The sequence below is a fragment of the Arvicanthis niloticus genome, chromosome 11, assembly GCF_011762505.2.
Source record: "Arvicanthis niloticus isolate mArvNil1 chromosome 11, mArvNil1.pat.X, whole genome shotgun sequence".
Lineage (NCBI taxonomy): Eukaryota > Metazoa > Chordata > Mammalia > Rodentia > Muridae > Arvicanthis > Arvicanthis niloticus.
Window position 1 is genome coordinate 27,000,521 of NC_047668.1, and position 14,034 is coordinate 27,014,554.

Here is a 14,034-nt window from a genome sequence, read left to right on the forward strand (position 1 = left end):
AATATCAATGTCACCCATAAATTATATATTTTGTAGTAATTTGCTAAATTGGTTAATAAATACTTATTACTTAGAATAAAAAGATACAGCTCTTATCTAAAGCCAAATTGCTCCAGCCTCCTGTCTGTCTCTGCCTACGGTGCCCTATCTGGTTTTGCTTAGGCTTTTCTTTGGTTTCAGATGCCCTTGTATAGACTCACAATTTTTCCAGTACTCAGCATTCATTCTGACTGCAGGCTGTAATCTCCTTTTTCCTCATATACATGGCAAATTTATTCTTGTATCCTGGATCATTTTCCAGGAGATATGAAACCAGGAGATGTGCTTGAAAACAAATTCTGTAGAAACTGTCTCTTGCCTTCTCCTAGGTTTTCTCAGTTCTGTCCTTCTGAGAGCACACATTCTTGAAAGCCTAGATATGGTAAGTAGGGTGAACAAGAGCAGCACTTTCAAATTCCACTTCTCTGATCTTGTTTTTTTTTTTTTTTTTTAAATTAGCCACAGACTGGCATTTGCCACAGTCAACCAGTACTGTTTATTGAGCATATCTTTCTGATGAGGGAGATAGCACCACATTCGCAGAGAGGTTTATTCTGCTTGGCCTCTAAGCATTGAGTGTTCCAGGCCAAGGTGATCTCATGTGGTCATATCATTTAAATTCAGCCTCCATATTGATCACAACACTCTAGGCACAGATTCTCACGTGTTCAATTGTAACTTTTTTTAATCTATTAAGTTGATAGTGGAGTTCTTATCTGTGGATTTGATTTTATATGGAAGAGTCAATCACAGTGCTCGGCTATTGGATTCCTGACCTCTTCCATAGTTGACGTTTCTTTGGGGGGGGGGGGGCATCAGTTGAATTCAGTGCATCACCCTGTTTCCTTGCAGCATCTCCAATCGGCCTTTATCTCTTTACTTTCTCTGACACATTGGTTATGATGATTTTATGTGGCCTTCTGTCTTGTTTCCTGGCAAGCTGGTCTTCCTAGACAGACAGTTCTCCTTTCCCAGTCTCACCCTAATCTGGGTGCTGGCTTCCTGTCACCTTTGCTCATATTCCTGGATGCTTCTTCTGCAATAAAAAAGATATAGATTGGAAATCAGAAGTCCTGAAATCAGACCTGGTTACTGGTGTTCTTCACCATATGGAACACTGATTTCCTTGGACTTGGTCCAGGAGGCCTCATTCCTGGTGAAAGAAGACAATCATAACTTTCCCAAATACGATCAATCCCCAGATACTGTCTTTTAAACTCCACTAGCCCATTCCTTTTTCCTCTAATTTTTCTCTCTAGGGTCAGGCCCTTACAAACTGGCAAGATCCATCTCTCCTACAGCAGATGCCTTGATCCGGGCAGTCCAATGAAGTGGGCTAGGCCACTTGTAGTGGGATATCACCCCCCCACCCCCAAATTTACCATAAACTTGGTAATTTGGGAGGAGTTTATGTGGGAGGAGTAAGGAGAGGAAGAGGAGGGGCTAAGAGGCAGGGATGTAGGAGCCATGGAGGACCATGCATGTATCCAGAGCAGTCCTGGGTAACAACTTATATCTAGGTTAGTTATTTGGGTAACACCTCCAATTGTGTGGGCATCATGTTAATTGAGTATTACCAAACATATAAAGCTTTTGGATAATCTTTAAGCATTAGAGTTTTATTTCTGCCGTGTACCGCGTGGATGGCAGGATGGCAGCATGGTCTGGGCTCAGCCAGCATTGTGTAGACAGCATGGTAGATTGGCGGAGCCATCTCCCACGCTGGCATCTCCTGGGTGCAGGGCTGGTGTTTCTGGCTGGCTGTTTCTAGGTGTGGCATGTGCGGTGGCATCTGGTCGGAGAACATGGCGGCAGAGCTAAGCAGAGCTGCCTCCACTTAGATAGTTGGCCCAAGAAATAGCCTTTTAAAAATATTGTTGTAAAAAAAAATTACTGTAACAGCCACTTTCTTGTTTTCCTCACTCTCTTGGTTGCTCTGTCTCGATCTGGCTTACTGGTTGTTCCTGGTCTTCCTGGGAGTTGTATCATACTCAGTTCCACAATTACTCAGAAAATCATACATTGCTGCTACGTGACTGTGTGTCCAGACTAATTCTCACAGATGTGAGCATGATGTCACCAAACCACAGAGTCCTAAGCCAAGCCCATACTAGGATGCTCATGATTATGACCAGGTCAGAGACTTCAGAGGTCCTGTCCATATCTTATGTCAACATAGGCCCCACTCACAGTGTGTCTAACCCATCTGGGCTCTTTCCTCTGTGGACACAGGAACCCAAATTGTACTCGGCGGACCCTAGGCAGTATATCCTAGCTTCTGGTTACAAGGAAGGTGTGTACCAGATCTGCTTCTCATCCTCTTCACATAATCATCCTCTTCTATAATTTTAGCTGGCATTTATCTGAGTTAGAAAACACTGGTAGTAAACCTGAAATCATCGTTGTCCTCTCTGTTTTATGGATTTCAGGGTTCCTTCTAATTAATACTACAAAATACTCTTTAGTGGGGAAAAAGTATCATCTTTATGTTTGCCATTTGATATTGCACCCTTTGTTCATGTAGCTTGTCTTGTCCCTGTGTAATTATCTGAATATTTTTTTATATCACTTTGTCATCAATTGGGTTGTTTTGTTTTTTCATTTTTGTGAGTGTATGTCCATGTGAGAATCCACTATGTTGGTCTGCCATGTTTTAGACTACAAAAGGGTGTTGGATCTCCTGGAGCTTCATGGAGTTAGAGCAATTTACAGTTGTCTGATGCAGGTGCTGGTGACCCAACTCAAGTCCTCCAGAAGAGCAGTATGTGCTCTTAACCACTGAGCTGCCACTGTAGCCCCTCTTGCCTTGTTTTTGAGATGGAGTTTTCTGTATAACTTAGGCTGGACTTTTTGTTATCTTCTGCTTCAGCCCCCAAGTGGTGGGATTGTAGGAGTGAAATATCTCCTGCTCACCTGGCCAAAACCCTATTCTTGACTGACAGCTTGGCTATTTTAATTAATTAATTCTGAGACGGCTCTCTGTGTAGTCTTCGCTGCCCTGAAACTTCTATGTAGACCGGGCTGGCTTTAAATTCACAGAGATCTGGCTGCTTCTGCCTCTTGAGTGTTGGGATTAAAGGCTTGGGATATCACACTCTGCCAAACTGGTGACATTTTAAAGCTGTATTTTATTGTCCAAGAGCAGCTGAACATCATATGTCATGGACCAGGGCGTGCTCACTCAAGTGTTTCAGGCAACTATTGCATCTGTGCCTTGCATTTCCGAGGTCAGGAAGAAGGCTCTGGATGGCTCCCCACAGCCTCGGTGGTAGATTGGAATCATTGTATTGTTTTCCCTCATGCCCTAGGTTGATGTTGATGCAAATTCATTGAATTCTAATGATACCTTTGTCCTAAAACTGCCGAGAAACAATGGCTTCATCTGGATAGGAAAAGGTGCTAGCCAGGAGGAGGAGAAAGGAGCAGAGTATGTAGCTGATGTCCTCAAGTGCAAAACCACAAGAATTCAAGAAGGCAAGGAACCAGGTGTGTGCAGTGGGCCCAAGGTCATCACCTTATTTGTCTTAATTGACTTCATTCAATAAACAATCATGTTCTTATTACTAGAGTTGTGTAAGGATGCCTCTTTTAATTGCAAGTGTTGATGGCACCTGATATAATTTAGTTAGGATAAAATAATATTGCCATTAATGTAGAATCCTATGAAGTATATATGCTCCTGAATATGTACTGACTAACTCATTGTGCATTTCATAGAGGAATTCTGGAACTCTCTTGGAGGGAGAGGAGACTACCAGACTTCACCATTGCTAGAAACAGGGGCTGAAGACCATCCACCTCGGCTTTACGGCTGCTCCAACAAAACTGGAAGATTCATTGTAAGTGTCTCAAGTAGACAGAGCCTAATGTTTAGGGGAGGCATCCTGTCCTGGCTTGGAGAACTTTGAAATGTGGGACAGCTATCAGTCCTAGGCTTGGCTTCTCTGTACACTGTGGGTGGTAATTGTTACTCTGTACAAGTAGTTTAAGGCACAAGTGATGTGACAGATGAAGAAACATCTAGACCACTCTAAAGTAGTATATAAATCAAAATGCTCTCAAAAATATTTACTTCACATCTGTATTGGCATTTAGTGTCTCTTTGTGAAATGTGGATGGCTAGTTCTGCTCATTTGGTACTTGGATACTTTCCTGGGGAGCACAGCCATTATTTCTCATCTATGTGTAAACAGAGAAATACAGATTTTTCTCAGACTGATTGAATGAAAAACAAAGAAACAAGCAAACAAACATGGGATTATTAAGATCATTGACCAAGGTCTCAGAGAACTTTGTGTGCTCCCTTGACAATTACCTGACATCAAGAGTAATGTTTTGTTTTCTAGACCTTTACAATTCAAGCAGTTAAAAGTAACCATAGGAGACTGTGCATTGTGTGACACCATTTCTAGGGAGATGTGAATAATGCCCCAGCCAATGACAGACCAAAGAATGGAAACCACCAAAGTCCAACTTGGTGAACCAATGAGTTTTTATTAGTGTTACTTACAGGAGCAGGAATGACTCAAAGGCAGCTGCATCATCAAAAGCCGTCTTCTACGTGGGTGACCTCTGGTGAGAACTGGAAACTTGCAATACACTGTGCAACCTGCAGGTGGCTTAGTGGATTGACTGTCTCTTTCAAGCATCTTGTCTTGGTCTGAGAGTGTGTCTCAGCAGTCCTTACTAGTTAGATATGCTTTGGGAGGGAGGGGGGCTAACATATCTAATCAGTGTCAGGACTTCCTGAAGCTTTTCAGTTGTTTTCCTCATGGATCCTTCAGGGAGGGATTGTCTCACCCTCCTTTACAACATCCTGAGTCATCCTGAAATGAGACGGAATGTTTCACCCGGAGGAAGTTGCCCCACAACGAAGTCTTAGTTTTAGCTGTTGTAACACACATGTGGTAGACTGGAGTGTTTAAGCAGTAACCACAGCTTTCTCATGTCCTGGAACCTGAGAGGTCCAAGGCGTCAGCATATCTGTTGTCTGGAAGGGCCCTTCTAGCATCTAGTGAACTGAATCTGTCTCTTCTTAGTACACTGCTGTTATGACAGGGCCTTATCCTTGTGACCTCAACCAAACCTAGCTGTGAGCATCAGCCTCCGCCTCCGGATTCTGAACACAGACATGCAGTCCACAACAGTATGTGACTTTATATTGGGTGCTGAAATTCCATCCTGGCTATAGTCATTTATGTCAACTTAATCAGAAAAGTTTGATATCTCTGACATGCTAGACTTCTGTGTGAACTTAAAGGAGAGATTCTTCTCATCCTGATGAATAAAAACTTAGTTTTCATCACATAAAACTTCCTAAGTGCTCATCAGATTCAGTACTGGAAATAAAGAGCTAAAGGAACTGTCCATTCATTAAAAACATACTTGGAGCTACAAATGATTTGACCTGAAATTTTAAGATGTAATGGTGGGTAGTGATAAATATTAATTGTTGGGACCACAGTTTCTCACCTATTGTAGAAAAGCCTTGAACTTGCTATATTTTATGTTCACTGTATGAAAAGTCTATTTTATTGATTATTAATATTATATCATATCCAAACAGCTTCTTTTTCACATATGGTTTACATATGCTTATATAATTTGTTTTATTTGATGATATTGCTATAAATTAGATTCTTAACTAAGAATTTTATTTTATAATTTTGATACATAAGTACTATATCATTTCTATCTATCCCTCTTCTCCATCCAATGCCATTCATGTTTGCCCCGCATGCTCTCATGACCACTTCCTGGTACGCACACACTCACATATATTCCCTATTCAGTTCATTTAGTGTTTTACATTTAGTTGTATGTACACGTATTATAGTTTGAGTGCTTGGGATTGGATATGAAGAGGTTCATCTTTGGGGAAAATCAATTTTCAGTCTCTCAGCAGCCATTGGTTTCCTGTCTCTCTTCATATAGGGGTAAGGCCTTTGGAAATTTCCCCATCTATGTTGGCATGTTGAAATAGTATTGTCCTTATTCAGGTCTCGTTTGGGAAAGCATATTGTTGAGATTTTATGGGTTCAACTAAAAGACACCACCTAGAAGTTAGGGTTGAAAGAGTTTTCCAACGCAAGCTTTCCTTGGCAATTAGGAGTCAAGGAATACTACAGAGTCACACCATGCAACAAACCTCACACAAGAGATTTATTGGGGGCAAACACATAATGACAGCCCCTGAGTCATGGGACTGGGGGGTTTAAGTCCTGAGTTTGGGGATAGGCTTGAGGCAGGGCGGCTTCCCCCTAACCTGTAGTACCCTGTAGAGTACCACAGGGGTCCTGGTCATCTGACTTTTTACAATCTTTCTGTCTTCTCTTTTGTGCTGTTCTCTGAGCTTGCAGTTTAGAAGATGATTAACCATTGTAGTCGGGTACCCTCACAGTCTCAGGAAGATATATTTTGTAAAAAAACAGGTACTCTGGCTTCATTCCCAGTCAGATTTTAAAACTATCTATCAGTCTCTGTTGTTAGTCTTTGGTTTTCTTTGCCTGCTCATGCTCATATTACCCACTATCAGAAATACACATTTCTTCTGTATTTACTCTTTCTCTTCTGTGATATTTGGAAACTTGCTTCTTCCTTTCACAGTTCAAGAAAAAGAATTATTACCAACATATGTTTGATGTTACAATAACCATCAGGAAATAGATTTAAGCATATACCCTAGTACATGGCAGCAGAGTCCACTGTTGAAAACACAGCTTTTTTTTTTTTATTGGATATTTTATTTACATTTCAGATGCCATCCCCTTTCCCCATTCCCCCCCCCCCCCAGAAAACCCCTATCCCATGCCCCCTTTTTCTTTTTGCTTTTATACACTTTTAAAAAATGTTAATCAAAGGCTTTATAAGTTTGGTAATGCTTAATCAGAAGTGTAACCTAATACCCAGCCTAGATATATTATCTATCTTTGGCTGGTGGAGACACGTGAACAACTGCCTCCATATCCCTCTTCTCTTTCTCTCTTTCTCTCTCTCACCACCTAGCTTCTCCTCTCCTTCTTCTCCTCCTCTCCTTATTCCTTCTCTTCCTCTCGGTTCCTCTCTCACCTTAGCTCCTTTGTGCTTCCCATAATTTTAGTTAACTCAGTCATTCTGGATTTCTGACAGGGTTGAAAACTTATAGTCTCATAGCCAATCCTGGCTATTTACCTTGAGAGAAAAGATTTGAGTGGATGGTTTTCAGCTGACATTCATTCTAAAGCCAAGAAAAAAGCCAGGTCCAGAACTAAGTGTTTTAGTTAGGAGAGATGACAGAGGTTCTGGTTAGTCAACAAAATGATGGACTGGGTATTAGGATTATTTTGTACCTCACTGGTACAAATAGGCATAATTATGCTCTAATTGTATTTTGAGAGAAAAGTTTTATTTTAACAGGAAGGGTGATATGCAGGAAAACACAGCTTTTAGAAACAATCTTCCTATGAGACATCACCCACTCATGTTACATGCTAGATGGGTGACCTTAGGCAGTTTCTATGTTCTCTCTCTGTACACATGTTCCCATTTCTTAAATGTGGAAAAGGTCAGTATTTACTTCACATGGTTGCTGTGTTAATGATGTATGTAAAAAAATTAAAACAATACACAGCAGAGAAGTGACATTTCAAGTTTTGTCTTTTTAAATGATCAGATGACTGGAAACTGTTCTGTAAAATGGCAGTGCAGGATAGAGGAGAGGGCTCAGTGGTTAACGTCGAGGACTGAGCTTGTGAAGTCCAGCTCCCAGCATTCCTGTAGGTTAGCTCGCAGCCACGTGTAACGTCAGGTGCAAAGAATCCAAGACACTCTCTTTTGGCTTCTCTTTTTCTTTTCTCTTTTTGCTAATCTTATGCATCAAGTACACATACCCCTGACACACACACACACAAGAATATGATATATATATATATATATATATATATATATATATATATATATATATGAATATGATAATCTTTGCTGGTGACCTGCCCAGCCACATTGCTGACTAAGGCAGCAATGAGGTATGGAGTCAGTGATTGTGGCCAAAACTTTTTTATTTTTGGCAGTTATGTTTATAATTATTTGTTATTTTAAGGCCTAACGTTGCTGGCTTTTGATAATTGATTCCTGTCAGCAACATCAGGGTGTTAAGAAGACAAAAGGCTTAATTACACATTTCATACACATTCCTGTTAGGCCCAACCACCTGTCTCATCAACTCTACAAGTGTTCATTTATACTTACATATACATATGCCTACATACATATGTATATACAAGCATATAGACAGACAGACAGACAGACATGTACAAATATACATTTGAGAGTCCCCCAAAATACCACTTTCCATCTTCTCTTTGGCCTTTTAATACCTTCTTAGAAAAAAGGTTTTTTTTTAGAATATTACCACATGGATAAAATGTTACACAAAAGGGGAGTTACAGAGGATGTTGATAGTAAGTTCAAAGCAGTTTTTCATTCTATAAGTTTATTAAAAATTTAAAACAACAGTTTCCCATGGCTTTGTTTTATCATAGTGCACACGGGTGGCCTCATCCTTGGACTTGACCTAGGTCAAAATGAATGATTTTTTTTCTTGATTACAAATTTGTCCCAAGCCTATTTCTCTTCTTAGTGTACTTGTGAGAGTTCATGGTCCTCCTTATTATGCAGTCTTGACTTACTATTCTATGAGGAGGGGCCACATTCAATTCCTGACTTCATAACTTCATTATGTCTTTTTGAAACAACTAAAACCATCTCCTTAAAAAGTATTTGAATCAAGTTAGGAATTATATAAAGTCATTATTCTTCTAAATAGCATTAATTTATGAAATTTCATCTTCATGTTGATCTGCAGGGAATTTGTCCAATAGGGTAGGCTGATGTCCAGGAATCATTAGGCTATGCAATAGTGACAGGAAAAGCATATCTGCAGCAAGAAGCAATTCTAGGATGAAGTCTCTTAAGGACCCTGCATTCTTAGACCTCACACATTGCAAGCCATGCAAAATGGTGGGCCTTCTCCAGAAAACCCACTTGCTTGCCTGTTTACCCTAAACTAAGTAAAGAAAAAAAAAAAAAAAACTAATCGAGCTTTTCACTGCCATCCAAAGTACTAGACAGCACTTGTCTCCTGTGTATCATAAATTCCCTTGCTGTGTTGTTTGGTCATAAAGTTCTTCAAACATTTCAGATTGAAGAAGTTCCGGGAGAGTTCACCCAGGATGACTTGGCCGAAGATGACGTCATGCTACTTGATGCGTGGGAACAGGTACAGCTATATTTTGTCCATAACAGGAGACTGTCAGGGATTGACAATACTTGCTTTGAGAAGTGGCAATTCAAATAATAAATGTGTCTGGGCTGTAATGGTTGCATTCAAGAGATATTTCACAGAGTTTAGCAATAAAAGCGATACATAGGGCAAGTTGATTTCTTACTATGAAAATCATTGTATAGTTTTTACATTTTTTAGCTTTAGGCAAAATCCTCAACTTTTCATTTATTTATAAACTATACTCATTGTTAATTTATTTGTCCATTCATTACATTAATAAGTGCATGAATATGTGCAATGCTGTGGGAAAGACCAAAATATAGAGAATTTCAATAAAATTTCCAAGGAACCCATTCCTTGGTGAAAAAAATCAGGCACAGAATAGGTTTGAAACTAAATAGTAAGATTCGTTACTGTTTTACAGATCTTAATTTAGGAGAAAATCACTGGTGACTTGATAGGTGCTACATATATATATATATATATATATATATATATATATATATACACACATACATGGTGGTTAAAAATCCTTATGAAAATTAACAACTGTGAAAAGGACAAACATATATGTTAAGAATCAAATTATATAGAGCAATATGTGAAACAATAGATTAGGCCTCCTCTTAGAGTCAACCACAAACTTATTTTCAAATCTCTTTCTCTCTCTCTCTCTCCACCCCCTCCCTCTTTTTGGGCGGCAGAATTGGCTCAGTGGTTAAAGATACTTGTTTTAGAAGATAAGGGTTTGATTCCCATCACTCATATGGAGGCTCACCACTTCTTTGTACACCAAGCATGACATGTGATACACACAAAGGGTAAACACTCATACACACAAACAATAATAAAAAATAAATATAAAATTAAAAAATATTTTAAAAGGAGTATATATTTTATGTGCATGAGTGTTTTGCCTGCAGAGGTCATAACAGGACATTGGATCCTCTAGAACGGAATTAATGAATGGTCGTGGGCTACCATGTGGGTGCTGGAAATCAAACTTGGATCCTCTGCGTGAACAGCTGCTCTTAACCCCTGAGCCTTTAGATTGGTTTCTGGCAGCTAAAGCACTCAGTAAACAATACCCTGGCCTTGGTTCTTTAAGGAATATATTTGAATTGGGGATTCAACCTCATATCCTCCCAGAATATCATTTCATCTCTTTATATCTTTTATCCAAGACACTATGCTGTCGTGGTGTCTTCTGTGCACCAACACATTGTGTGTCAGTTAAAACACAATGGAAACTTAATTTGACCAACGTTGCTCTGCCAAGTGACTGTAGGGTGATTTAAGAGTAAAGTGATTCAGGAGAGCACTGCAGCATTACACATTTGACAAAGGAATGGATGTATACAGATTACAGGTTCACGTATTTATAAAGATTATAAGTGTGACATTTTAAACAATATTTTAAATTGTTGCTATTTAAATACTGAACATTATAGTACTTTATCAAAGTCTATAGGGCACTGTACTATCAGAAAGCATTAAACGGAAGCCAGAGATTTGAGAATACATCCACAAACAAGCCCTGCACCTACATGCAGTCCTTTGCTGCTTAGACCTACAGCTTGGGATGAAGCTTGATAGGTGCTACATATATATATATATATATATGTATATGTATATGTATATGTATATGTATGTATGTATATATGTATATATGTATATATGTATATATGTATATATGTATATATGTATATATACATACACATACACACATACATGGTGGTTTTTTAGAAATCCTTATGAAAACTAACAACTGTGAAAAGGACAAACATATATGTTAAGAATCAAATTATATAGAACAATATGCGGAAAGCTTGGATGAAGCTTGGGATGGAGGCTCAGCAAAAAGATGTAAACGCAAGCAAGAAGCTCTTGACCTACTGAGAGAAAGCAAGCGAGCTCCCTTTGTAACTAGAATACCGCTTGCAAACATGTTCAGGTGTAAACTGTAGCCAGAGAGGCCAGCACACCCTATATAGCACTTGCTCTCATCGCGGGTTTGTTTGTTTCTTCCCCCAGATCTTTATTTGGGTTGGCAAAGACGCCAATGAAGTTGAGAAAAAGGAGTCAGTGAAGTCTGGTAAGTTGTCCTAGGACAACTGTAGCAGTTAACTCAGCAGCAGCATTATCCCGGCCAGCCTGGCTATCCTTTCTTAACCTGACTTCCAAAGAATTCACATCAAATCTTAGATGTCCAGCTGTCCATCAGAACTTGAATAATTGTATCTTTTAAAGTGAAAGAGCTTCATGATACAAGAAAATTGTTCTGTTGCCTGACTTAGAATATGAGTCTTTATGAAATTCACAATATGCTTACTTTTGAAAGTGTTTGGTCATTGTGTCCTTTTTAGCATGGTTTTCTATTTACTGAAGTGTCACAATAACTATATCACAAGGATAATTCCATAAGGTTTGGAATCCCTTCAGGGAGCAATGACACTTTTTAATGTTACTTTCCCTGGAATTTCATTTTCAAAAGGAATTTCATTTTTTTACTTGTCTGAAAAAAATGTTTCATTGTATATTTATTTCAGTTTAACTGAAACTAGCTGAACTTTTTTTTTGTCTTTTCAATTCTTTTTAGCCAAAACATACCTTGAGACAGACCCTTCTGGAAGAGACAAGAGGACACCAATTGTCATCATTAAACAAGGCCATGAGCCCCCCACATTCACAGGCTGGTTTCTGGGCTGGGATTCTAGCAAGTGGTAAACCGAGTTTCAAAAACCCAACAAATATTCTGGCTGCATCAGGGAAGCTGCCCCACTTTGTTGTTGGGGATTTGTTTACTTTTTGTTATCGGCTTTTGAAGATAAACCCTGCCTGCCAAATTGATATATATATATATATATATATATATATATATATATATATATATATAAAATTAATATGCTCCTTTTCTTCTCCTTCTCTTTCAAAGGGGATTGTTGTATGTTACTATATTGAAACAACTTAAAGCAAACATTTGTTTTAGATCAATTTTGCAATCTAGGGGAATTTCTGAGGAAGACATTTTATAATTCAGCAACTTCTAGCCAAACTTGTCTTTTTATACCAGAGAGGAAAGCCACAGTGCTTCTAAGCGTTTCCCGTTCTCGTTATTCTCTGTTTGCAGTAAGGTTTACTTTGCGTGTGGCTTTCACAATGCCTTGCTGTTTCCCATCTCAGGTCCATGTGACTTGGATGCCAGTCACTCCCTTATAGTGTCCTTATAGAAGTGTCCTTATAGAAGATGAACTTCTTTAGCTTTTTTGGAAAACTAAAATCACAGGCCCTTCATGATAAAACAATTTTTTTCTGTAAGTTTAACTTTATACATTTGATAGCACATGCTCAATATCATAAAGAATATGCATTGAATGCTGTTTTTCATCATTAAAATATATCTTTTTGGAAACTGTTTTGTATTGTGACATTCTAGTCAAATGTGATGGGTTAATAACTATTAATTTTATAATTTGATACTTTTATGTAAAAGTAGATACAGCAGATGTAAGTTAAATGACTTTTCTATGGTTAGATGATTATAACATATTGAAAATATCACCAAGTGTATAAAAAACACAGGCTCTTGGGGCCAGAATTTGGGAAACAATTTAGAACTTCAGTAACATAGACAGTAGACAGACTTTGGCAGAGAAGTGCTGGGAGTAGCTTTAATAGGGTAGTTTGAGCAGGTCGCACTGGCTGTATGATATTTTAACAATAAAGGGTAGAAAGAAAATCAAAACCAGGTGGTTAGACCAGGAAGGAGTGGCAACACAAAGTTCTTGAAGAGGAAACATATCTAACAAATAAGAAAGCCTCTCAGGAAAAGTTTTATTTTAACAGGAAGGGTGATATGTAGGAGGAGCTAAGGTGGGAGGAGTACTGAGAGGAAGAGAAGGAGTAAGGAAAGGAGGAGAAGAAGGAGAGGAGAAGCTAGGTGATGAGAGAGAGAAAGAGAGAGAAAGAGGGGGGAGACAGGGAGGCAGATGTTCACGTGTCTCCACCAGTCAAAGATAGTTGGTATATCTAGGATGGGTATTGGGTTACACTTCTGGTTGAGCATTACCAAACTTATAAAGCCTTTGATTAACATTTTTAAAAAGTGTATAAATACAAAAAGGAAAAGGGGGCATGGGATAGGGGTTTTCTGGGGGGGGGGGAATGGGGAAAGGGAATGGCATCTGAAATGTAAATAAAATATCCAATAAAAAAAAAAAAGAAAGCCTCTCAGGTTTAGGTATGAGCATGATTGTAGCTTCATAGAACGAATTGGGTAGTGTTCCTTCTGTTTCTATTTTGTGGAATAGTTTGAAGAGAATTGGTAATAGGTCTTCCTTAAAGGTTTGATAGAATTCTGCACTAAAACCATCTGGTCCTGGGCTTTTTTTAGTGGGGAGATTGTTAATGACTGCTGCTATTTCTTTAGAGGTTATGGGACTGTTTAGATGGTTTATTGCTCCTGATTTAACTTTGGTACCTGGCATCTGTCTAGAAAATTGTCTATTTCATCCAGATTTTTCAGTTTTGTTGAGTATAAGCCTTTGTAGTAGGATCTGATGGTTTTTTAAAATTTCCCCAGTTTCTGTTGTTATGTCTTCCTTTTCAGTTCTGATTTTATTAATTTGGATACTGTCTCTGTGCCCTCTGGTTAGTCTGGCTAAGGGTTTATCTATCTTGTTGATTTTCTCAGAGAACCAGCTCTTGGGTTTGTTGATATTTTGTATAGTTCT

The 14,034-nt window shown here is 38.7% G+C and overlaps 1 protein-coding gene across 1 annotated transcript in view; it reads left to right on the top strand.

Annotated features, from left to right (window-relative positions):
• The window catches only part of Scin (scinderin), a 69,368-nt gene extending 56,651 nt beyond the window's left edge, over positions 1 to 12,717 (top strand). Inside the window, exons 12-16 of the mRNA XM_034514652.2 lie at positions 3,348 to 3,525; positions 3,757 to 3,878; positions 9,218 to 9,295; positions 11,336 to 11,396; positions 11,901 to 12,717. Of these exons, the coding sequence (XP_034370543.1) occupies positions 3,348 to 3,525; positions 3,757 to 3,878; positions 9,218 to 9,295; positions 11,336 to 11,396; positions 11,901 to 12,028 (567 nt within the window). The 3' untranslated portion in view covers positions 12,029 to 12,717. The remainder of the gene's footprint in view (positions 1 to 3,347; positions 3,526 to 3,756; positions 3,879 to 9,217; positions 9,296 to 11,335; positions 11,397 to 11,900) is intronic.
• Positions 12,718 to 14,034: the final 1,317 nt, after the last annotated feature.